Source organism: Culex quinquefasciatus, chromosome 1 (assembly GCF_015732765.1).
Source record: "Culex quinquefasciatus strain JHB chromosome 1, VPISU_Cqui_1.0_pri_paternal, whole genome shotgun sequence".
Lineage (NCBI taxonomy): Eukaryota > Metazoa > Arthropoda > Insecta > Diptera > Culicidae > Culex > Culex quinquefasciatus.
Window position 1 is genome coordinate 106,433,609 of NC_051861.1, and position 25,775 is coordinate 106,459,383.

At 42.3% G+C, this 25,775-nt stretch overlaps 3 protein-coding genes across 3 annotated transcripts; 2 read left to right on the plus strand and 1 right to left on the minus strand.

The window, feature by feature from the left end:
- The first annotated feature begins 2,749 nt into the window (after positions 1–2,749).
- Positions 2,750–5,926, plus strand: LOC6049206 (cap-specific mRNA (nucleoside-2'-O-)-methyltransferase 1). The gene is made up of 2 exons (XM_038249246.1): positions 2,750–4,471; positions 5,215–5,926. Exons 1-2 carry the CDS (start codon positions 2,897–2,899, stop codon positions 5,740–5,742), a joined length of 2,103 nt encoding a protein of 700 aa, XP_038105174.1. The 5' UTR covers positions 2,750–2,896; the 3' UTR covers positions 5,743–5,926.
- A 2,574-nt stretch (positions 5,927–8,500) lies between these two features.
- Positions 8,501–10,878, minus strand: LOC6049210 (ATP-dependent DNA helicase mph1). Its single transcript, XM_001865976.2, has 3 exons — positions 9,598–10,878; positions 9,409–9,532; positions 8,501–9,299 (listed from the first exon to the last, which is right to left on the minus strand). The coding sequence occupies exons 1-3, from the start codon at positions 10,759–10,761 to the stop codon at positions 8,659–8,661; spliced, it is 1,929 nt and encodes a 642-aa protein (XP_001866011.1). The 5' UTR covers positions 10,762–10,878; the 3' UTR covers positions 8,501–8,658.
- A 5,071-nt stretch (positions 10,879–15,949) lies between these two features.
- LOC6049208 (cleavage and polyadenylation specificity factor 73) lies at positions 15,950–25,428 on the plus strand. Its single transcript, XM_001865975.2, has 4 exons — positions 15,950–16,216; positions 16,282–17,735; positions 24,717–25,168; positions 25,228–25,428. Exons 1-4 carry the CDS (start codon positions 16,146–16,148, stop codon positions 25,315–25,317), a joined length of 2,067 nt encoding a protein of 688 aa, XP_001866010.1. The 5' UTR covers positions 15,950–16,145; the 3' UTR covers positions 25,318–25,428.
- The last annotated feature ends 347 nt before the right edge of the window (positions 25,429–25,775 follow it).

Genomic DNA, 25,775 nt, shown 5'->3' on the forward strand with positions numbered 1-25,775 from the left:
TCTTTACCAAAATTTTGAGCTGATTTGGTCAATGCAGTGTTGAGATATCGTGGCACCCGTTTTTTGAAACTGCTAACTTCAAATACCTATATCTCGGAAATGATACAGCCAAATTTCTTCAAATTTGTTTTGATAATAGATGAAAATGCATATTTTAATGCTCTGAAAACAGATTATAAATAAAACTAAGTGTGTGCTGACACCAACCTCTGACTGTTTTTTCGATTTACATGTATGTAACCCCTTAATTTGGCAGCGATGTCAATTTTGTTTATCTTTACTTATCTATTTGAATAATTTTTCATCTGCCCTATAAATTGTACTTAACATTTACAATCTAAGCTTGTTTGTTGCCTCTATTTATTAACTAATGTTAATTTCTTTATCTACTTCATAAATTACTATCTTTCTTTTACTATTGATTCTTCAAATAGTATATTTGTTTCACTGTCCATTGTTTTCAATCTTCACCTTTTTCTTCAAACAAGTGAGGTTCGAGCCCTTACTCAATTGTTGGAATGATCAAAGAATTAACACAAATATTACTATTGTACTTTTGAAAAACTTTTATAAAATGCTTGGGACCAAAAATTGTAACAAAACCCCACGACAAAAGAAATAGCAACATATAAACACGATTCAACACTAGGAAAGATTTCAGGAGAAAACAAAACACAATAAATAACAATTAATTTTTAAATTCAAACTAAAAATAAAACAGTTTTTGCTTACATGAAAGTTGATAGGCACACTATAAATGGTTAGGCGCTTATACTTACATCAAACCCTACGTAATGTACCACCCCCGGCCGAGTTAAAATGCGTAACCGGAAAAGAAGGTGTGCATGCCTGGCACGAACACTCAAAACGTGTTCTAGCGTGTTGCTCGTACTGACTCAGAGCAAGGGTGAGATGTAGGTGTAAGGGCAGTGCGTGTTCGTCGGGAACCTGGTGCATAAGATCGGCCAAGGCCCGTTCTTAGGGCCGGTATGCTCTTCGAAAGAAAGGGGGTCAAGAAACAGCTTTACGAACGGCAGAACAAAAGAGAGGGAACGTTTTCTTGGGGCTTTTCTTCACCCTCTCTGGCTTGCTTTCGCTCCCATTGCTGCCCATTGTAGTAAACAGTCCTTTTTCTATTTTATTCAGCCATCTTGAAGATGGAAACTGAAATGTCGTCAAACGACCGAAAAAACGAAACTATTGGCACTACGCCCCCCGGGGCATGGCCTTCCTCTAACGTGGGATTTCTGCTCCATCGCCTCTGACGAGACAGGAGAAACCGGGACCGACGTTTTACTTCACCATCCGATAGAAGCTCGGTGGATAAGGCGGGAATCGAACCCGCGTCTCATAGCATCATCGGGATCGGCAGCCGAAGCCGCTACCCCTGCGCCACGAGACCCACTCGTCAAACGACCATCCACTGCAAATTTACAAACCAGACTGAAGACCTGGCTCGGCCACGATCATTCCAAGAGCGCACACACACAAGCGACTCTCTCGTGTGCATCGCAGCAATCGATGACTTTGCTTGTCGCTCTTTTTTCTCAACGACGCTTCGCGTTGCGCAGCAGACAAGCGTGAGGCACTCACACTCAAACGGTCACTCACACGTTGCTGGCCCAGTTCACTCAGCAATCAACAAGCGTCGAGTATCGACTCTAACATTTCAAACGGCCATGCTTATATGTAGCATTTATTTTGCATCGAATATTTCGTTTTATTTAGTTATTTTGCTATATTGACTATCCTCGTCTTATTCTCTACACCCATTTGAATTTTTTCTTGACCGGTTTCTTCCGAAGAGCACACCATACATTACACTGAAAATTGCGAAAAATTACAACTTTTGAGTTCTTTTTGTCGTCCGGATTATGAACCACAAGTTGTTGTGATCTGGGACTTTTCATAATAAAAACAAAAAAAAAAAAACAACACGTCTTATTCCACACAAATCAACCTAAAAACTGATTTGACATCAAATTTGACATTCTTAATTGGTGCTGCTGAAAATTCCACTGTGGCAGCCGACGATGATGCAGAATAAATATCGATTCCAGCACGAGCGATTGTGCGAATCGCGGCTAAATCGGGGGCTCATCTCGGGAGTGTGTCATTCCCCTCGATTTATCCCATAAATTACTGGCTACAAAATACTTTCGACAAAGTTTGACTAGGATTTTTGCAATCCCTTAAAATTTATTTTTCATAGAGCTTTATGACGTTTCGTATACGCACACTAGCGCACCATTGGATTTTGCTGGCCGGACAAAATTTAACCTCAATCTTGTTCGTGTACGTACACGCAATACATGCGCACGTAGAAACCTCTAATGAAAGCAAAATATACACTCAAAATCAGAAGTAATCGTCAAAAAGGGTTCATTCTACCCTTTATCTACCAACACAAGGAAAACAAGAAAACAAACCCTTTTTGAGTAGAGACCCTATTTTGAGGGGTACTTCCGATTTTGAGTGCATGCATTAAAACAGAATGAGTGTGTAACATTTTCTTTTATCGACAGCCCGCTGCACTGGTAAACAGCATTACACTTTTTTCAGTTCACTTTTACACACTTGTATCCATGGGATTTTTCAGTTCAAGTATGATTACACACTTTCGTGTAATCATACTTGAACTGAAAAATCCCATACAAGTGTGTAAAAGTGAACTGAACAGTGTGTAATGTTGATTATCAGTGTGCCAAACAACGCAACTGGCAACACAGCTGCAAAAAGTCGATACAAATCCGTTAAAGCTGTCAAAACATCGAAGAACAAAAGCAAAGCGCACAACGCGCATTATTTTGTGAGAAAAAAGTTTTGTTTGCGGTAAGTTTTGCTCTCCGTGGTCCACCACGAAATCGAAAAGAGTGTCCCCCAGTGCGCAGAAGCAATGGAAACCGAAGAGGTCACATCCCGGGTGACCCAGCTGGAGCTGAGCTACGACACGTACGAGGCGGACTGCTCCTCCTCCAGCACGGAACCACTTCCGGTGCCGGACGCCGCCAGCTGGCTGCAGTTTGGCGTCCACTCGCGGGACATGACGCGCGAGACGGCCTACTGCGACGAGCGGCTGGTGCGGGAGGTTTTCGCGCTGCGCAGCTCGCTGGACGAGCAGGACGCGCGGAAGGTTCGGACGGCGCGCAATCGGAGCAACTTTTTCGAGTTCAAGGCCGGGCAGTTTATGAACCGGGCCGCGGTCAAGATTGCGAACGTGGACGCGGCCTTCGGGTGGGAGTTGTGTAAGTTGGTTGGGGAGGAAAAGGGTGAGGAGGAGGAGGAGCTGATGTATTTTGTGGACGTTTTCGGAGGTCCCGGGGGATGTAGCGAGTACATTCTGTGGCGGAACGGCGGCTGGAAGGCGCGTGGGTTCGGATTTACCACGTACGGTGATTACGAGTTTCAGCCGGAGTACTTTCGGGCGGTTTCGCCGGAGACGTTGGATCCGTTTTACGGCGCGAATGATGATGGGAATCTGTTCGATCCGGGAAATATCCGGGGGTTCATCGATTACGTGATGGCACACACTGGGCAGGACGGGGTTCATCTGTTCGTGTGCGACGGAGGATTCCTGTTGAAGAATAATTGCCAGGAGGTCATCTCGAAGCAGCTGTACCTGGTGCTGGTCATGCTGGCCGTGACCGTGATTCGTCCCGGGGGAAATGCGATCATCAAGGTGTTCGATTTGTACACGCCGTTCAGCGTGGGTTTGATTTTCATCCTGACCCGGATGTACGCGAGGGTTTCGATTCTGAAACCGTGCACTTCCCGGCCGGCCAATTCCGAGCGTTACGTCGTGTGCCAGAAGCGCCTCAACAAGTGCCCGGACATGGGCGAGTTCCTGTTTTCGGTCAACAAGGTCATGTGGGAGAACAGCCAGGACATGTGCGAGTCCAACCAGGACTACGACATCCTGCAGCTGGTGGCGGAGGATCTCATCCAAAACGACGCGGATTTCTGTCACTTTATTCGAAACTCCAACGACAAACTGGCCAGCCGCCAGATCGACGGTCTGAAAGCGCTCATCGATGCCCTGCAGCCCGGCTACCGCCCGAAACCAATCGACCACGACTTTGTGCAGGAAACGCTGTGGCGCTTCTGGAAGTTGGACCACAAATCGGCGCTCGCTCCGACCGCGGACGCCCGGACCAAGTCGGCCCCGGAATACGCCGCCCAATTCGTGGACGCCAAAACGTTCGAACTGTTCCGCTCGTCCGGAAACATCCTGAACGGCAGTCGTCCGCTGCGGCAGACGTTCGGATCGCCCCAAGACTGGAGCTTCGTGGCGCTGGACGTGTCCGCCGACAAGGGCAAGAACATCCGCACCATGTTCGTGAGCAAGGGCAACGGAAATGTGTTCTTCTACGACAAGAAAAAGTCCGAGTGGCGTCAAATCAAGGAGTACCAGCTGATTTTGTCGCCGAGAACGGTGCTGTACGGGGAGATCGTCGAGGAGATTCAAGTCAAGGTAGTCTTATTTTCTTTGGTTTGTGTCACTGCAATGGAGGATGAAGGTGTTGGTGGGTGTCTCTGCTAAAAAAAAGGTGCAGGGTTTATGCTACAAGGAAACCATCATGACGAAGAACTTTAGATACTTGAATAGCACGTTCCGAAATAGAAGATGGGATGTATCGTCTTTCATCTTTATGAATCAAAAAGATTCCAAAACTGTTGCCTCTTTCCAAAATAATCTATAAATTACAAGAGGCGAATTAAGATACTTGAAGTTTACGTCCGTGTTAGGAAAACCCATATTAGAGATGAACTTTCCGATGCCACACCTGGTTAAAGTGATGTCTGACTAAATCGGTATGTTTGTTTGTCCTGGGGACAAACTTGTATCGAGGTTTTTAAGCGAAGATGGCGTTCGAATGGTGAACGCCCGAAATGTCAAAATCACGCAGTGGTACCAACATTACGGAAAAAGTGTGCCATGGCATGACAGCCACATTTTTTTTCTAATGTTGGTGCTACTGCGCGATTTTGACATTTCGGGCGTTCACCATTCGAAAGCCATCTTCGCTTAAAAACCTGGATACACGTGAAAATGACATATTTGCATTTCCGTTTAGGTGATAATGCAAATATTAATAATCAGTTTAAAAAATCAAATCTAGCAAAGACACCCACCAACAGGTTAATCTTAAACAAAAAGAATCCATTTCTCTCTCTTCTATTACGGACTTCAACCAAAACTTGTTCCCTCCACAGAACAACCGCGAAACACGCGTGTACGCGCTCCACATCATCGACGCCATCGTCCTCGGCGGCGTCGACGTCCGCGCCCTGCCGCTGGCCAAGCGCAGCGCCCTCTGCGCCAAGTTCGCCACCGCGCTGAACCGGCCGCTGTGCCACCTCAGCACCAACCCGGTCCGGCCGATCCCCGTCCGGGCCAAGCAGCTGTACGCGCTCGCCGAGATGGAGCACTTTTTCGCGAACGTCACAATCTACACGCTCGAAAGCGGAACCAAGGTGATCGGGTGTGCCGTCGAGCGGTTCGACCCGCGTGAAACCCACCGCTTCTACATTCCGCGCGCGCTGCTCTTCGTGCGGCACTCGCAGGAGGCGGGTCGCGTGTTGAGCTTCGAGCGCAGCTTCCGGAGCCGGCAGGTGTGGATCTGGAGCCGGACGAATCAGCTGTACTCCGCCGGACAGTACGCGGACGTCGAGCGGGAACCGGGCCTGGTGTACCGGGTGGAGTTTGAGGAGTTTATTGACGAGAGCGAGGACGCGGATTAGGGGGGATGACGAAGCGAGATCTTTTTATTTTTTTTTATCATTTTCAAACATGAGTTGAATTCTTAAGTTATCGCGATTGTACGCGATTTGTTGATTTCCGAAAGCAATATGACCAATTTTCTTTGTTGTATGACTATTAAGAACGTGAGGAATAAACGACACGTTACGCTACGTATTTTGCGTATTATTTGTAGTTTGAAACCGAAATCTAATTGTTATTTTTGATGTGTATTGTTTTCTCCTGTAATCTATTGTAGATGATCAAGCAACCTATGGATTTTTACTTGTTTGTTAATTTTAGTTTTGTTGGAATACGTCGACCGAGACCGACCGATTTTGGGAAGAAAGCAGCGCGGGACAAGTGACTGCTGCATAACACCCGTGGGAACGAGGAGTCGTACAAACAGAGGAGCACATGAGAAACAATTTGATTTTAGCAGGATAAATGTCATATGCCACAAAAGTTTTTGCATAAACGTTGGACAGTCATGCAAAAACGGACAGGGCAAAAGAAACCGAAAAGCTACGATATCTTACATGTTGAAGGAAACATCGGTAGACAAGCTACTACAAACGAGTATATCTCGAGCCACAACATATATGCGCCAGCAGTCTCGCGCCAGTATTCGAAACTCAACTTGACAACCTGGCGACGAAGCGTCGAAAATCGATGCAGTGTGATTTTTTAGCGATTTTTCCGATTAAAATTCATGCTGAATCGTCATATTTACGAAGATGTCCAGCCATAAGTACGGTATGCTGATCGGAAGGAACGCGGTCAAGAAATGTTGCGCGTTCTTTTCGTGACCCCCCCAAGAAAAGTTGACAGTTCGGTATGAGCGCGATTGACGGTGTGCGCGCTTGAGGTTGTTTCGTGGAAAAAATAAAAAGATTAAAAATATTCAAAAGTTAAAATTAAATAGATTATAAATGTTTATTCAAAAACTTTTAACAAAACTTATAAACAAAATTAAGAAATCAATAATTGAACATTTCTTAAAAAAAAAACAACATTAGAAATTCTTAAATTCTTAAACAAGAAAAACTATAATTAAAAAAGTATCTAATTATGAAATAAGGAAATTAAAAAAAAAAAAATAGGAAATCAGGGAATTAGGAAATTTGGAAATTATGATAAGTAAACAAATAGTAAAATAAAGAAAATTAGGCAATAAGGAAACAAGGAAATTAAGAAATTAGGAAATAAGAAAAATTTGAAATTAGGAAGTAAGGAAGTTAGGAAATTAAGATATAAGGAAGTTAGGAAGTTAGAAAATTGGGAAATTAGGATATCAGGAAACTAGGAAATTAGGAAGTTAAGAAGTTAAGAAATTAGGACGTAAGGAAATAAGGAAGTTAGGAAATTAGGAAACTAGGAAATTAGGAGTTTAGAAGGTTAAGGAAATTAGTAAATTTGGAAATACGGAAGTCAGGAAATTTGGAAATTATTAATTTGTACCAGATTGGGTACAAATGTTTTATTTTTTTTCCTGAATTCTTAAATTCTCGAATTCTTAAATTCTTCAACTCTTAAATTCTTAATTTTTCATTCTAGATTTTTTTAATTTTGAAAGAAATAGAGTTTTTGATTGTTATAATTTCGAGGTTTTCAAATTTTGAATCTCGATGAAAATTTGGGAGGTTGTAGAGCTCGAAAATGCAATTTTTGAGACAAATAAAAGATATGAAAATAAAAAAAAAATATGACCATATTTTCATTTGGAAACTGTGTAATTCGATGGGAAGCCTTATCACATCCGAAAACAGATTGATATTTCGAAATTTGACAGCAACTCGCCCAGGTTCAGCACACTAGCTTTCATCTGCATTCAGAAGAATCAAAATTTGGTAAAATTTTACCACACACGAACATCACTCGATCTCCACGGAATCTATTTTCTCAAAATTCGAGGGTTGGAGACAAGGTTGGAGATAGACGAGTTCTGTCAAGGTCAATCGATAAAGCGTCGAAAATCGATGCATTATGATGTTTTAGCGATTTTTTCGATTAAAATCCATGCTGAATCGTCATATTTAGGAAGATGAAAATGATGTCCGGCCATAAAGTAAAACCTATACCTTTCTTTAGTAAGAAAGGCAAAAAAACAAGTCGGGCGAAACCGTGTCTCTAAGGGCTCGCAAAGGGCAGAGCGTTTCGTTCGACGGGGACGAGTTCGAGATCGTGGAGGAGTTTGTGTACCTCGGATCGTTGTAACGTCGGATAACAGCTGCAGCAGAGAAATTCGGATCCGCATCATCACCGGTAGTCGAGCCTACTAACACAGACACTGTGCTACTGAGGACTCCACAAGACCTTAAGGTTAGACCAAGTGGAGGAAGATCTAGGAAGTGTGGGTGATCTACAGCGGAATTGAAACCGAGTTAGATGGCAACGCATCTGGAGACAGCTCATGATCCGGGGGTTGTCTGAGCAGTCAAAGTAAAGTACGTACGTACCTGAAGACAGATCACCTGTGGGACGTGATTGAACCAGCTCAAGGCACGACCGTCGACGCTAAAAAGGAGAAGCAGTGGCGTTGCGATCTACCTATTCAATAGCCTGATCGAGGTGACTCCGGAAGAAGCGTGGTCAGGTCGCAAGCCGGGCTTGTCAAACGTACCGAAGAGGAGGACACCAATGCATACCGCTTGTACGACAAGAAGACGAAGTCGGATATTAAGGTAGAGAATAATCTTGTATTCATGAAAAACTACTATTTTATTTCACAACCGTCCAAAAAATAGTACTCGTCAGCAGTTTCGAAACAAACATCCTTCGTGGTGTTTTCTATTTAATTTAAATTTTAGACATCGAATACTCCCAAACTCGGAGTACAGTCAGGTTGGGCGGCAAAAAAAAACTTAACAGGAAACTTTTCTCTAAAAAATAGTAACAGAAACAAAAAAGAAACACAGTCACTGCCCCCCTCCCGGGGACTTGGCCTCCTCGGCTTCCTGTTTGTCCCCGGGCGTTCGCACCAGCGACGGCTGGCTGGGCACTTGCATCACCTGGTAGTAGGTGCACCCGTTGATGGCGTCGTACGTGGCCGGACTGTCCGAAAGGACTTCGAGCACGCGCCGCTTCTCCGCCACGACCAGCTGCGGAGAGATGGGCAACAGGGTGGGGGAGGGGGAGGCGCAGGAAGAGGTCGCCTCGACGACCGTCGTCGCCTGCCGGTTGAACAGCACGTGGCGTCCCTTGGGCTGGAAGCCGGGCGGAATCAGTGCCGGTGAGCCGCGGACCATGCTGTCGGACAGGTCGACGCCGATTGGGAGAATGTCGCGGTTTTCGTAGTAGTGCATCCGCCGGTTGTTGATGATTTCGGTGATTTCCTCCTGTTCGGGGCCTTCGGTGGTCATCGTCACGATGGCGCCCGGTTGGCCGCCCCGGGTGCGCGCAATGTGGCAGAGGAATTCCAGGGGGTGATCGGTGATGTTGAACAGCACGACCAGATCGGTGTGGCCCAGCTCGATGGACGGTTCGATCTCGACCGGGACGACCAGCACGTTCAGTTCGCCGGTGCGGAACTGGTCCACGTAGCTGGCGTAGTTGCTGTCTGGAAGGTGTGAGTAATCAGTTTACTGTAGTAGGCCATGCCAACTACCAGCACCCAACAAGTCGGACGTAATAAACAGTCTCTTTCTCTGTAGCCTAGCAACACTTACCAATCAGGCAGCGGTGCTTCGATTCCGGAATGTTCTTGAGGATGCGGTTCACGAGCAGGACCGCGTCGGTGCGTTCGACCACGATCAGGATTCGGAGGGCCGCCGCCACCACAGACGTGCGTTGCTGTTGTGAAAACGATTGAGAGCAAGAACATTAGAAAGTCTCATGGGGCCACCACAAACCCATACCTGGAAGAACTCCCGCAAAAAGTTGTCCAACGTGGTAAACTTGGGATGCGGCGCGGTGTAGACGCCCTGCCGGACCTTGTGCAGGAACGCCGTCAGCTCGCTGTCCGCCTGACCGAGCGCATCGTTCTGCAGGTGAAAGTAGTCCATCAGCGCAACGACACCGTCCCGGGCCAAGATCCGGTGGGCCAGCACCAGCTTCTCGGCCATGTGGAAGTTGCGCATGACTTCGAAGTGATTCTTCCGCACCACCCCGGTCAGCACGGACAGCTCGTAGCGGGTTCGTTCCTGCCGGATGTGGTCCGCCGTGATGGTCTCGAAGAGGCTCGTGTTGGCGATCTGCTTGCAGGCGTGCAGGTTGGCCAGGTACCGCTGGGTCAGCAGCTGCAGTTCGGCCAGCAAACCGTCCATCACAGTCCCGAGCACCGTCACAATGTTGCTGATCTCCTTCTTGTTCATGAGCCACTCGTCAGGCTTCTCCTGCGGATTGCCCCACTGCAGTTCAATGTTCGAAATGTGCCACTGCTTTAGCTGAGCCGGTTCCACCGTTTTCCCGTGCGTAGTCGTCACGCAAAGCACCCGGAAGTTAGCCCCCATCTCCGTCAGCTTCTGAATGATCGCCGAGTGCGCTCGCACGTCCAGCTGCGGGTCCTCAATCACAACCAGCTTAATCTTCCGCATGGCAACCCGTTCCGCCTCCTGGCGGGCCATCTCCCCGGCCATCGTGTGCGACGTTATAAAAAACGCCCTCTTCGTGGCCCAGTTCCGAACCCGTTCATGCGGCTTCAGCGCCATGTCCACCACATCCGACGGCACGAACTTCATCAACCGATCGCAGGCCGCCCGCTGGTCCTGGGTGGCCTTCCGGTTCGAACAGATAAACACGACCTTCCCGAACGGGTACCAGCGGTAAACGTTGTGCATTACGACCGCCGCCACGAACGAAACCTCGAACCGGTTCGGCAGGATCACCAGCGAGTTGTGGTACAGCGTCTTCTCCACGATCAGCGGCAGATAGTCCGGCGTCACAAAGTCCACCGGAAACAGCCAGCTCTGGCCCGAGTGCGGATCGAAGCCGGCGTGAATGTTGGCAGGCGGAACTGGTTGTTGTTGCGGCGCTGGGGGCTGCTTGTCCAGTGATTGTTCCGGCGATGGATTCGAGCTCATGTTTACTCTCGGTAGTTGATTTCACAAACGGAACAAAATGCAACGCAATCGGCTGTTTTAATTTCTCAGACCGCGGGCGGACACGTGCCGGAATTTCAGTTTTGTTTTGATTTTGTTTTGACAGATGGATGGCGCGCGCAAAAAAAAAACGTCGAAATATCGATCCGTTATCGAAAATATCGAACTCAAAATGCATACACATGCGTATACGTGTATACACTGAAAATCAGAATTACAACAAAGAGAGTTCAACCATTTTGGCACAATTAATCGGCTCCCCTCCCACATCCTTACCAAAAATCATGACTTTTTAAGTTCCAAATCCCACTTTTCATACGATTTTTTCAGTTCAACCCATATGACGATTTTTATGGTTGTAGTACCTGAACTCAAAAAATCGTATGAAAAGTTTAACCTAAAAACCCTTCGTGTACAAACACGCAATAAATGCGCAAGTAGATAACTCTAGACCAAGGCTATATATCATAGGTACTCGCGATCTCGCTTTGCATTAGTGTGAGTGCATGGCTCCGTGCCACTAAAACCAAAACAATAACAAACGAACAATGGACCGTGCCAGGAAAACCAAAACATAAACAATGTCAGTGTCAGTGGAGTGAGAGAGTCAGAGATAACGATTTTGACAACCGCACTACTACACACTCAATCGCGAGTACCTTAGGTAGAAAGCCATGACTCTAGACGTGCACAAGACCAAAAATTTTGTATCCCACCTGCACGTTCAAAATCATTCAGTTTTCGTCAAAACCGAATCTTCTCAGAAATGAGTAAATAGGGCATCTGTCAGATTTTAGTGCATTTCACGCAAAATTGGGTGAATAGAGCTTTATGACGTTTCGCGTACACACACTAGCGCACCATTTGATTCTGCTGGCCGGACAAAATTTAACCGCACTTTCTTTTCGTGACACTTTTTTAGTTTGTACCCTGCTGATTGGTCAAAGTCAAACTAAAATGTGACGAACTGTCACTTTTTACACGGCGCTCACGCACACTATCAAAACAAACGTTTGGTAGTGTGTGTGAACTCCGTGTAAAAGAGGTGTCAAACTAAAAAGTGACCCCGTTCGTTTGACAACCATCGGGGTTTGAGTGTACGCAATACATGCGCACGTAGATGGCTCTATTAATAATCAATATATTTTATTTTCAATGGCAATTAAATTTTAAGGGATTGCAAAAATAGTCAAACCTAGTCAAACTTTGTCGTAAATATTTTGTAGCCAGTAATTTATGGGAAAAATCGAGGGGAATGATACTCCCGAGATGAGCCCACGATTTAGCCGCGATTGGCAAAATCGCTCGTGCTGGAATCGATAATTCAGTAACAACTTTTCAAAAGTGCGAAACCCTTAGATGTAAACAAACTGAGTTTTCATCAGAATCATATCTAGCAAAACAATGTAAATGGGCCAATGTCGAAGTGTAAACAAAGAGTCTATCCTGCTCGTTTCTAATGTAAACATCAGCTGACGTGAGCAGGATAGACTCTTTGTTTACACTTCGACATTGGCCCATTTACATTGTTTTGCTTGATATGTAAAGCGAACAAAACTGTTAAAACACCCTTCAACATCTCAAATTTCCTTAACTACGTTGTTTTTTACAAGCAAAAAACAAAAGGGCTAAACAATAACATCAATCAAAACAAACCAAATTGAGAATCTGCCGGACTTGTACTATTAAGTTTGACAGAAAATGCGGAAAGAAAAAGTGGTTGCAGAGTGACAAAAAGTTTTTTTTCAGTGACGTTTAACCTCACGTTCAACACAAAAAGTCGTTGCACCTAGCGTTGCACTCAGAAATAGAGTTGACTCGAGAGTTGATATGTTTGCGAAGCGTAGTGTCAGATAAGTCATCGCGAAAATTTGATTTATTTCCGAAACCACAATATGAATTTTTAGCATTTCTACGAGCATTTCTAGCTTCTAGATTCTTAGACATGAATCAACGCATACCCCGTAAAAAATTTGACAGTTCTCGACCTGACGAAACACCCTACGAAATTGGGTAAACAAAAACAACCAACCAGTTGCCGATTTAGTCGGAATGCGTCAGGAGTAAGATTTTTAGTTGCCGTACGAATAGACCGACTAAATTGGGTTGAGCCAGATTTTCTTTTTTTCACAGACTAAATCGGTATAAATCGGTTGTTTTTATAACCGATTCCGTCGGCCGATTTCGACAACCGATTTTCCACCAGACGCTTATGTAAAGATTACACAGAAGTCTGTTGCCCGGTCGGCCGATTCGATGGCCAACGAATCGGCCGAAACCACCCGACTAGACCCGACTAAGTTATGCGAATTGTCGGATTTTTTTTACGGGGTAATTCGACGGTAACATTTCAAAAGGCATCATGTACATTTTGACACTTTCTGAGTTATTGCATATTCTGAAAGTACTCCTAATAAGCTACCTCTCCACCACCAAAAATGAGCAAAAGTTACTTCAGTAAAGTCCGTTTAATCATGATTTTAAATAAAGTAACATAAACAAAATCTCTGCCATCAGCTTTCCCTGTTTATATAGCCCTGTCAACCTGTCAAACAAAAGACTACATGAACCTCGTGACGAAAAAAAAAGCAACATGAACAAAGCGCCATGTACATTCGGCGAAGAAAAACGAATCATAACAAAGCGCCCCCCTCAATGACAGCAGGGTGATATCGACGTTGGTGATTTCAAAAGAAGTTATGTTTGTTTTTCTCAAACAAAATTACGGAAATAATGTTGTGGAGTCTCGGCGCACGGAGGCAGCTCGATAGCTGCCGGTCATCCTCCCAACCGCCCTCCGACCTGGTGTCCGTTGTCGATCCACGTTTTTCATCGCCATTCCAGTTTGACAGCTCGCCCAGAGCAAACGTGTGTCCTTTGATTGGAGCTTAGCGCGTTTTTGACGGTGTTTTTTCTAACTTTCGCCGACGGCCATGGCGGCGGCCGCGACGGCGGAGAGTGAGTGGACGGAGCACAGGACCGAGGATGGAAGGCCGTTCTACTGGAACGCGGCCATGAAGAAAAGTGTGTGGGAGAAACCGGACGGGTTCCAACCCAAAACGCAGGCGGCGACGGGCATGGAGGTGGAAGACTCCGAAGGAGGAGGAGAGGACGGGGGCGAATTTCGTCCCGTGATCAAGGTTCGGCGCAGGAAGGCTAAGGAGGAGATCAACGACGGCAATGGCCAGGAAGTGGAGAAACTGCTCAGCAACAACAAGTTCAGCCCGCTAGCGGAGAAGAGCAACAACAACAACAATGCGAACCCAGCAGCAGAAAAAACCACCCCCGTGGTACCAGCACCCGGCAAGTCGGCCGGGGAGAAGAAGCAGCCGCCGCTGGTGGTGAAAGAAACGAGCTTCGCCCGCCTTGCGAAGGTGATGTCGACATGTGATGTCCAGCCGGAACACAAACTGACGCGGTACGGCACAAAAATTACGTGCTTCTCGAGCGACGACTTCGACACGGTGCAAGCCCACCTGGTGAAGAACAAGGTGCAGTTCTACACGCACGGAAAGCGCAGTGCGAGACCGCACCGGGTAGTAATGCGAGGTCTCCCGAACGCGGAACCGGATTACGTCAAGGAGCTGCTCAAGACGGAACATCAGCTGGACGTCTTGGCAGTACACGCCATCAGGCGGAAGCAGCAGCTTCCCGCCATCGATGAGACGCCTTTCATCGTGCTCTTCCCAAAGGGTCACACCAGTCTGAAGGAGTTGAGTAGCAAGGTAAAGAAAGTGGGACCAGTCGTCGTCCGGTGGGTGGCCTACCGGAGCAAAGAACCGCACGTGACCCAGTGCAAGAACTGCTTGCAGTTCGGTCACGGAACCAGTAACTGCCATCTCAAGCCCAGGTGCAGCAGCTGTGGGGTGCCCACAGCACGGAAAAGTGCAAAGCAGAAGAAACGGAAGCCAAGAAGTGTGTCAACTGCTCTGGATCTCACGAGGGTCTGGACCGCAGCTGTCCCAAACGTGCGCAGTTCATCCAGTCGAGGCAGCAGGCGTCCAAGCCGAAGCCGCCAGCATGGAAGAAGGAGAAACAGACTCCGGCTGTAGCCGCGTTCAACGCGGCGGATTTTCCTCCGCTACCTGGAGCGGTGCCGTCCATCGGGACGGAAGAAAAGCATCCTCGTCCCGCAGGAAGAAGTCGAGAAAATACTGGCGCCGGCGCCGGTGCAACCCCGAAGGACCAACCAGGCGAACGGAAGCTGTACAGCGAGTCCGAGCTGTGGACCATTTATCGAGATTATAGAGTTCGCTTGAGGCAGTGCAAGACACCCGAGGAACAGATTGATGTGATCGCACACTTGTTGACACATGGAGCAGGAAAATGATCATCTTCTTTTTATTATTTTTTGTTTTATCGTTCCTCGGTCCTAACCTGGTCACAGCACCTAAAAGGACCTAATAAAAATAAGTAAAAAAAAAAAAAAAAAAAAAAAAACGTTTTTCATCGTTTGTTATCATTAGAACATCTTATTTTGCTTTTATATAAAAATGGGAATTGAAAATGGATGCTCAACTTTCAAATGCGTTTTTCTCAAAACGCATGGTTTGTACATGATGCTTTTTGAAATGTTGGCGTCGATTTTCTTTATTTTACTAATTTGCTAATAAATATCATAATTTCCAAATTTCCTTATTCCCTAATTTCCTAATTTCTTAGGTATAGCATTTCTAGCTTTTCCCAGTCACGAAATATTCGAGCAGAGCTGGTTCTGTCAGAATCCTGCTAGAACCATAGAACGTTTCTGCTAGAATGCTGTTAGAATATCCACCTCTGTTAGAACTCTGCTAGAATCCTGCTAGAACGCCGTGGCTGGGTTAGATTTCTAGGCATGAATCAACGCATAATTATTGATTTTGAAGGTAAACGAGGACAAAAAACGGAAACGTGACGGAAACCCATATTTGTCCCCCGCGGAGGACTTGTTTCGTTGGCAAATTTGCTACCCTAGCGGTGGGAATGACCGAGTTTTTTTTAAAATGGCGTAGATATCTCTATTCCCAAGCAGACTGAAATTTCAAAATATTTGCAAAAAACATCTCACAAAAATAAAACTTGCGGTCACCCTATCGAACCGTCACACTTTTGTTTTACTCACATCTTGAGCCCCTTCCCTCGACCGTGTAGGACTGTTTGTTTTGTTTTCCGACCGGCGACCGCCGCGGCTGTCATCCCTCGCGAGGAAGAAAACGATCAAAACAACACACGCACACGCGAGACTCAAGAGTTTGCATCCATTTTCTTCAGCATTCGCGTTTTATCTAAAATAGTTCAGTTTTTAGTGGTGAAATTTTCAATTATTTCAAAGCGGAACTTTGTGAGCAAGCTGTAACCCCGGTGAATGCATCAGTAACACACCCACGATGGCCAGCAAACGCAAAGCGGACGGGCAGGTTCCGGCGGAGGAGAATGACCTACTTCTGATCCGGCCACTGTAAGTTGGAACCGGGTTTCCTGGTTTTTTGGGAGTTTTGATTGTGTGATTTATTTTTTTCGCAGGGGTGCCGGCCAGGAGGTGGGCCGCTCCTGCATCATGCTCGAGTTCAAGGGCAAAAAGATCATGCTGGACTGCGGCATCCATCCGGGGCTGTCTGGGATGGACGCGCTGCCGTTTGTGGATCTGATCGAGGCGGACGAGGTCGATTTGCTGTTTATATCGCACTTTCATCTGGACCACTGCGGGGCGCTGCCGTGGTTCTTGCAGAAAACGAGCTTCAAGGGTCGCTGCTTTATGACCCACGCCACGAAGGCCATTTACCGGTGGATGTTGTCGGATTACATCAAGGTGAGCAACATCAGCACGGAGCAGATGCTGTACACGGAGGCGGACCTGGAGGCGAGCATGGAGAAGATCGAGACGATCAACTTCCACGAGGAGCGGGACGTGATGGGGGTGCGGTTCTGGGCGTACAACGCAGGGCACGTGCTGGGAGCGGCCATGTTCATGATTGAGATAGCCGGGGTGAAGATTCTTTACACGGGGGACTTTTCCCGCCAGGAGGATCGTCACTTGATGGCGGCGGAGATTCCGACGATGAAGCCGGACGTGCTGATCACGGAGTCAACGTACGGGACGCACATCCACGAGAAGCGCGAGGATCGCGAGAGTCGGTTCACCTCGCTGGTGCAGAAGATCGTCCAGCAGGGTGGCCGCTGTCTCATTCCGGTGTTTGCCCTGGGGCGAGCCCAAGAGCTGCTGCTCATTCTGGACGAGTACTGGAGCCAGAACCCCGAACTGCAGGAGATCCCCATCTACTACGCTTCTTCCCTCGCGAAGAAGTGCATGGCCGTCTACCAGACCTACATCAACGCCATGAACGACAAAATCCGCCGCCAGATCGCCGTCAACAACCCGTTCGTGTTCCGGCACATTTCCAACCTCAAAGGAATCGACCACTTCGAGGACATCGGCCCCTGCGTCGTAATGGCCTCCCCCGGTATGATGCAGAGTGGCCTCTCCCGGGAACTGTTCGAAACCTGGTGTTCCGACCCGAAAAACGGCGTCATCATCGCCGGTTACTGCGTCGAAGGAACCCTCGCCAAAACCGTCCTCTCCGAGCCCGAGGAAATCACCAGCATGTCCGGCCAAAAGCTCCGGCTCAACATGTCCGTCGACTACATCTCCTTCTCCGCCCACACCGACTACCAGCAAACGAGCGAGTTCATCCGCCTCCTGAAACCAACCCACGTCGTCCTCGTCCACGGCGAGCAGAACGAAATGAACCGCCTGAAGTCAGCGCTCCAACGCGAGTACGAGAACGACCCGAACGCGAACATTACGCTGCACAATCCGCGCAACACGCACGCCGTCGAGCTGTACTTCCGCGGTGAGAAGACGGCCAAGGTGATGGGCAATCTCGCAGTCAAGAGTCCCGAAGAGGGCCAGAAGCTGTCCGGGGTGCTGGTGAAGCGGGACTTTAAGTACCACCTGCTGGCGGCGTCCGATTTGTCGAGTGAGTAGTCATTTTTGTAATATTCTATTTGAGCTTAGTACGGACCTTCCCAGAAATCGCAACAATTTTTTTTTGTCCAGAAACGAAAAAAAAACAAGACGAAGTTTGACGGGTTTAGCTTGGAATCCATAAAAATAATGATAATTATCAAGATATTAAATTAATCCAATGTATAGTCTACATTTCGAGTTTGATCTTTCCTCTTCAAAAATCTGCCCAAAAACTTCCAAAACTTTAAAAAATCAACTCAAGCATCACAAAATTAAAAACTGCGAAAAAAAATCTTAATCCTTTATTTAAAACTTCATAAATTTAAAAATCTACAGCATTCAAATTAAATAATTCGAAAATTTGATTCATCAAACATAAAAAAAAAACATAAACGTCAAGATTCAAAATCTAAAATCTAAATCTCCTCCAAAATCCAAAAAATCTTTTAGTTTAAAATGTTCCTTGAAGCTTTTTTTTATTTATTTTATTATTTTTTGATGTATTAGATGTAAATTATTTAATCCCCTTCCCCTTGAAAAATTATTAAAAGAAAGTTAGTTAATAAAATAAAATCAAACAATAATTTGGAATTCTGAATTTTATAATAAAACAATAATTCTAACATTCTAAAATTTGGAAATTCAGCAATCCGAAGTTTCGTTTAAAATTTAAAAGTTTAGCTTTAAAAATCTAGAAATTTAGAATTTGAAAACTTTTCAATTTTATAATTTTGCAATTAAAGTTTTTTTTTAAATTGGAGTTTCAAATGAAATACAAAATGTTCAAAGTTTACAATTGGGTTCTAAAATTAGGCATAAATTTGTCATATTATTGTTCACAACGATAAAGCTTGTTTTTCTGGGTACAATGACCCTTTGTACGACCGTAAAGGATTTAAAATGGATTCTTGTCAATTTATTTTTTTTGCGTTACAATGAAAAAAGTGATCTGAAATAGTTTTTAGTCATGATTTTTACCGTTGTACATAAAAAATTACATTGAAAAAAATAGAGCATTAGGACCAAATTAGGACCCTTTTTACGAAATTTCAAAATTATTTTTTTTCCAAATTAAGAATTAGAATTTTAGGATTTTAGAAATTTGCAATTAATTCATTTTTAGTTTCAGAATTTTACAAGTTTATGATTTCAAATAGTTTCGAAATTAACAATTTCGCAATTTTAAAAATTTTATTTATTTTTGAAATTATAAACTTGTAAAATTTTTAAATTCAAAAATTGAAAAAACTTAAATTGCAAAGCCCAAATGTTCACAAATTCTAGAATTCTAAAAGTTTAAAAATCCTATAATTCAAAATGATTAATTTGGAAATTTTTGAAATTGTCCACATTGTGATATACAAAAACCCAAAAAAAAAAATTGTGATTGCAAAATTTAAAAATTCGAAAGTTCTTGAGTAATCTAATCTAATTTAAGACAAACGCAGCCAGTCCGATGAAAGCATGCTGGAAAGTCTTGCACTTTTTTTGTCATTATTAATAATTGCAGCACATCCGAGGGCACCCGAAAATGCATTACACAAACTAAAGCGGCCAGCCCTACTGCGTTGTGTTTACCGCAGAGAGGATTCTATGAACGGATAACATTTCACAGAATCTGCAGGGGAGTAAGGATGCGTAGACATACCGTACCAAACGCTCAGGTTCGAAAGTTAAACAATTCTTGAATTCAAAAACCAAAAAAAAAACTTAAATTGCAAAGATTAAACATCCTAAAATTCATAATTCATAGTTAAAAAAAAAAAATACAAACTCCAAAATAAAAAAAAAACTTTGATTGATGAATTCGAAAATTTGTAAGTTTACAAATTCTAAAATTCTAGGTTTCTAAAACATAAACAATCTAAAAAAAAATACAAAATTGTAGAAAATTATTGATTTCTGAATTTCAGAAAATTAGAATTATTCTTTTATTCTGAAATTCAGAATTTCAATTTTTGTTTACTAATCGAAGAATCTAAAAAAAAATTGACAGCGGAGAAGAATTTTACTGCACCATGAAAATATAATAAAAATTTATTGAAGTTTTAAATAGCAATTAAAAAAGTACAATTTTACACATTAATTTTGGAATTTTGAATTTATCAATTCGATGCCCGTGTTCTCTCTTGTTCTATCTAGATAGGAATCCCAGCAAGCTTAGTACAAAAGAGCACACCGGCATCGAATTATTGAACTTTCGAATTTTGCAATGCATGATTTTTAAAATTTGGGATTATTAGAATTTTAGAATTAAAAAATGTTGGAAGTTGATACTTTTACAAATTTATAAATTTAATAAAAGTATCAATTTTTTTTTAGGATTTAAGATTTTTTATTTTTTTAAATTTTTGTTTTTTTACCTTTTTTATTTTTTTTTAATTTTCGGAATTTTAGAATTTTAGAGATTTTAAAGATTTTGGAGATTTCAGAGATTTTAGAGATGATTTTTAAAATTTGTGATTGTTAGAATTTTAGAATTAAAAAATGTTAGAAGTTAATAACTTTTGAAATTCATTAATTTAAAATTTTCGAAAACAATAGCTTTTTTTTAATTTAGGTTTTTAGGATTTTAGAATATTTTAATTTTAGATTTTAGAAGAGCAAACTCTTTTTAACTTTCTGATTTTTTTTTAAATTTTCATAAATTTAGAATTTTAGGATTTTAGAATAATAGAGATTTTAAAGATTTTGGAGATTTCAGAGATTTTAGAGATGATTTTCAAAATTTGAGGGTGTTAGAATTTTAGAATTAAAAAATGTTAGAAGTTAATAACTTTTGAAATTCATTAAATTAAAATTTTCGAAAACTATAGTTTTTTTTAATTTAGGTTTTTAGGATTTTAGAATATTTTAATTTTAGATTTTTGCTCTTTTTAATTTTCTGATTTTTTTTAAATTTTTATAAATTCAGAATTTTGGAATTTTTGGATTTTAGAATTTTAGAGATTTTAAAGATTTTGGAGATTTTAGAGATTTTAGAGATGATTTTTAAAATTTGAGATTGTTAGAATTTCAGAATTAAAAAATGTTTGAATTTTATACTCTTACAAATTTATAGAATTAATTTTTTCGAAATTTACAGATTTTTGCCTTTCTTACTAAAGAAAGGTATAGGTTTTACTTTAAGCCAGGACGTCATTTCCAGCTTCGTAAATATGTCGATTCAGCATGAATTTTAAACCGAAAAATCGCTAAAAAATCACACTGCATCGATTTTCGACGCTTCGTCGCCAAGTCGCCAAGTCGTCAAGTTGAGCTTCGAATACTGGCGCGAGAATGCTGGCGCATATGTTTCGGCTCGACTTATACTCGTTCGTAGTAGCTTGTCTACCGATGTTTCCTTCAACATGTAAGATATCGTAGCTTTTCGGTTTCTTTTGCTCTGTCCGTTTTTGCATAACTGTCCAATGTTTATGCAAAAACTTTTTTGACATAGGACATTCAACCGGGTACAATCAATTTGTTTCCCGTGTGCTCCTAAAATCGCCTTTAAGTAGGCTTCATTTGTCGTGTCGTTTTATTAAACAGAGTTCATTGGATTCCAATAGGAGCATTCGAAGCTTCTAAGCTTTATATCGTTTTCAATGTTTTCAATGCTCGCGACGCCAATGGCTATCTACCTAAGGTATTGCGATTGAGTGTGTAGTGGTGCGGTTGTAAAAATATCTATCTCTGACTCTCTCACTTTCGTAGACGCTGAATGGCAAGCTTTCCACTGTTCGGTTAACTCGGTTTTGCTTTGCGCCTGCTTTGTTCGGTTTTTGGGCTCGTACCAAAACTAGAAAACCAAAACCGCGGTGTGTGTCGTCACTTGCGCATTGGAAGCTAAGAATTTGTACGATTAAAAATATTCGATAGGTGAAAATTGTGTTTTCAATTTCTTTTAGAAAACACATCATTAATAATACCTTGCTTTAATCATAAGATTTTTTGTATCAAGTCGATGTTGTGAATTGAGAGAAGTTATATTCTTTAGTAAGAAAGGCTCTATCTCACCCCTGGTGGGATTAAATCGGGTTTTTTATTTAGATTTTTAGGATTTAAGAATTTTTATTTTTTTAGATTTTTGTTATATTTAACTTTTTGATTTTTTTTTATTTTCAGAATTTTAGAAATTTTAAAGATTTTAAAGATTTTAGAGAGTTTAGAGATTTAAAAATGATTTTTTAAATTTGGGATTATAGAATTTCTAACTGTTAGAAGTTGATAATTTTTGAAATGCATAAATTTAAAATTTCTGAAATTTAGAGGTTTTTCATTAAGATTTTTAAGATTTTAAAATATTTTATTTTTAGATGGTTGTTATTTTTAACTTTCAGGTTTTTGAATTTTTTATAGTCTTTAGATTTTAGAATTTCAGAATTTTGGAGATTTTGAAGATTTTAGAGATTGTGGAGAGTTTAGAGATTTTAGAAATTTAAAAAAAAACTAAGAGATTTTAAAATATTTAGAACTAATGAAATTTTGAAATTCTGAAATTCAGCTCTAGAATTTTTCAAATTTTAGAATTTAAAAGTTAAAAATTAATTTAGCTTAAAAAATCACAGAATTAAGATTTTTAAAATTTTTGAATTTTGGCATTATAAAATTTGTGCATAAGGCTTTCTAGCGTGTACATATTCGAAAGAAAGTGAGGTTAAATTTTGTCCGGCCAGCAAAATTAAATGGTGCGCTAGTGTGTGTACGCGAAACGTCATAAAACTCTCTTGGTCCAGTGAAAAAAAAACAACAGTCACAGTGTCCTGATGCAAACAATGAAATATCGGGCGGTCAGTTAAAAAACAGCTAGAAGTTGCATGACCAAAACCTTAGCTAGAAAGAGATAGCAGATCTGATGCAAACAAAATCACAGCTGCCATGTAATCATTCTTTGAATGTGTTAGTAAATTTCTGACTGGAAAGCCTTAACAAGAAATTAAAAGTGTGAATGTGTGCGTGCAACATGGAGTTAAACTTTCTGTGAAGTTTTCCATGGCACTTCGAAAAGTTTGACTCCATGTTGCATGCACACACTCAGACTTTTAATTTCTCGATACTTATAATTTATTTTTTTCAATATGAACCTAACCTCAAAACATCCCTGGGCTTTGTCATAATGAGTGTCATAGGTTTGATGCTTGTTTGGCAAAGAGTATGATTTGATTCGATGTGGAATTAAAATCGAAGTGTTCAGTATATTACTGAAGCTTCCATTTTTACACATGGACACCACTTCATGCTGCGAGAACCCACTTTGGCGTAGTCTCAGGGCTTAATCGATGGCCGGTAAGCTGTCATTGAGACAAGGAGGTTCTCTGATAGTGGAAATATCACATTTGTACAATGAACCGCTACATATGTGATTTTTCCCTATCTTAATGTGGGTGTCAGGTTAGGATGCGGGTTTAAAAAAATAGTGTTTGTAGAATTTAGGATTTTAACCTAGTTTATAGTATAAATATCAACTTTTTTTATACTTTGCCTTTAGTTATTTAGGGACAAAATTAATAACAGTGAATTTAGTAATTCTATCAGAATCGGTGATTTTCATTCAAGTAGCATAAAAACCATTCTGATTTGTCAAAATTTCCATAGAGTCTCGATCAATCAATAGTGAAATGATATCGGACTAAATTCGTTGATCTGTAGAACTAACGGTTGTCGGATTATGATTGTATCGACCATTGTTGCGAATCGAGGATCTACTGGAATTCTGACGAACAAATGGTCGTCTCTTTTTCAATTCACGACTTGTAAAATATCAACTGTTATTATTTTTTTTTTTGTTTTAAAGAAGCCAGACAGGTTTTAAAACAAACGTTTTTTTTGGTTAATAATTAAAATGTCGGGGATTTGAGATAAGAGTAGCTTTCGGATAGGTTGCTTTAAATCTTGTATTCAATTCAAGTTAGGTAGTAATCTGCAAATGAATATTTGGACTTATATGAATAATTGAACATTTTGGACTTATGAATAACACACAACTGTGCATTTATTCTAGAGTCAGATCCATACAGCGTCAGTGTTTATTTGGTCGAAGTGTACTAATTCATTGGCAGATCTGGTTCTAGTTGTAATGTACGACAAGACTACTGACGGACGTGACAGGACGAGGGCCCAGTTTAGAGGTTTCGACATCAACGATGTGCGGCTGGATCACCCTCCCAAAAAAAAAAAAAAAAAATATGAACCTAACCTCAAAACATCATAGGGCTTTTGTTAATTTGATTTGGTTAACCGCGGTGGATTTTCTTGAAATAATTCGAACTGTCAAAAATCCACCACAGCATCTACCGGTGGATACTTTTCTACCACAGATTTTTGTGGTTCGAATGGTGGATTTTTGACAGTTCGAATTATTTCAAGAAAATCCACCGCGGTTAACCAAAATCAAATTATTAACAAAAGCCCTCATGACTTTTTTTTCAAGAATTAATATTTATTTTCCTGAAATGTTTCTTCATACAGTCCAGATTCGATTATCCGAAGGCCTTGGCGAAATTTCACTTCGGATAATCGAAACTCACATTTAAATATATAATAACAGCGAATGCTTTTTTACTGAAACGTGTTGTGAAGTTTTCATTTTTGGTTATTCAAAAAAAAATGGGTTTTTATATTTATAACCTACAACTTTTCCCAAAATACCAAATCGATTAGAAATATTCGTTCCCGGCTCACTTTGCAGAGACTTTTTCTCTACAAAATCGTGACTCCTCTTGTTTGATGTTTATCTTGTTTAGCATGTTTGAAGGATTTTCAAAATCTATTATTTTGTGTTGTTTTTTTGTTTTTTAATGGTCAACATTGCTGCTTTGTAGGCGAAAGGAAGAATACAAAAATAATCAAACGCTTGATTATTCAAGTCCTTTTGATAGCATTACTGCTTGGAAGGCATCGACAAGTGTCAAATTTAAATTACTACCCGCAATAAAGATCTAGCTTGATTGTATTGTAATTAAAAAAAGTATCGTTTCATGAACCTGACCTCAATCTCTCTCCCCCTCAGAATACACCGACATGAGCATGTCGGTGGTGACGCAGCGGCAGAGCATCCACTGGCAGGGTTCGATCGCGAGCCTGCGCATGCTGCTGGACCGGGTCGGCGGACCGGGAACCGTCGCCACGGACGCCCCCGATGCCGGCGAGAAGCGCTTCCGGGTGTTTGACTGCGTGGACGTGTCGTTCGACGGCAAGATCGTCATCATGGAGTGGCAGGCGACGCCCGTCAACGACATGTACGCGGACACGGTGCTGGCCAGTCTGCTGCAGTCGGAGCTGAGCGGCAGCATGGTAAAGGGGGCGACGGCCAGCAAGCCCGACCGGATGCACTTTAAGGAGTGCCTCATCGAGACGCTGCAGGACATGTTCGGGGCGAACTCGGTGCCGAAGCTGTTCAAGGGGGACAGTTTGAGCGTGACCGTGCACGGCAAGCAGGTGGACATCAATTTGACCACACTGGTAAGAATCTTTTCGTGATGTTTGGCGTGATTTGTACTGAAAAGTATTTCAATTTGCAGGAAGTAACGTGCGATCAGGACGAGGGGCTCTACCAGACGGTGAAAACAACGGTCAACAAGCTGCACCAGAACTTAGTACAAGTATCCTAAAAGGATCGGGCGCAAATTTGCCTCTTGAGGAATATCCGAGTTACACCATTCTTACACAACACTACACATTATTCAATAAACAATAAAATGAGACTTTGTTCTTTAAATATGTGTGGATTGTTTCTTTATTACTCCGAATGGTCCCTCTGCGTATAGAATTGAAATGTTATGTAAATACATGATCCTTTGACCAGAGAACATCACAGTCGAAATAGGGAAGGAGCGTGCCAATGTGGAATGAGAATTAAATTCTGACTGTAGAAGGTATTGTTTTGATTCGCTGTAGTCGTATCTGATAATATTCGCTTCGCTTGGAGACGGGGATTTTAGCGGATTGCAGACTGGATTTTGCCATGTTAAAAAAAAACCTAAAAAGTCTAAATATCCACAGTGGATGAAAAAATAAATTAAACAAATAAAAATTAATTTCTAAGTTTTCCTGACAGCCGTCCATTGCC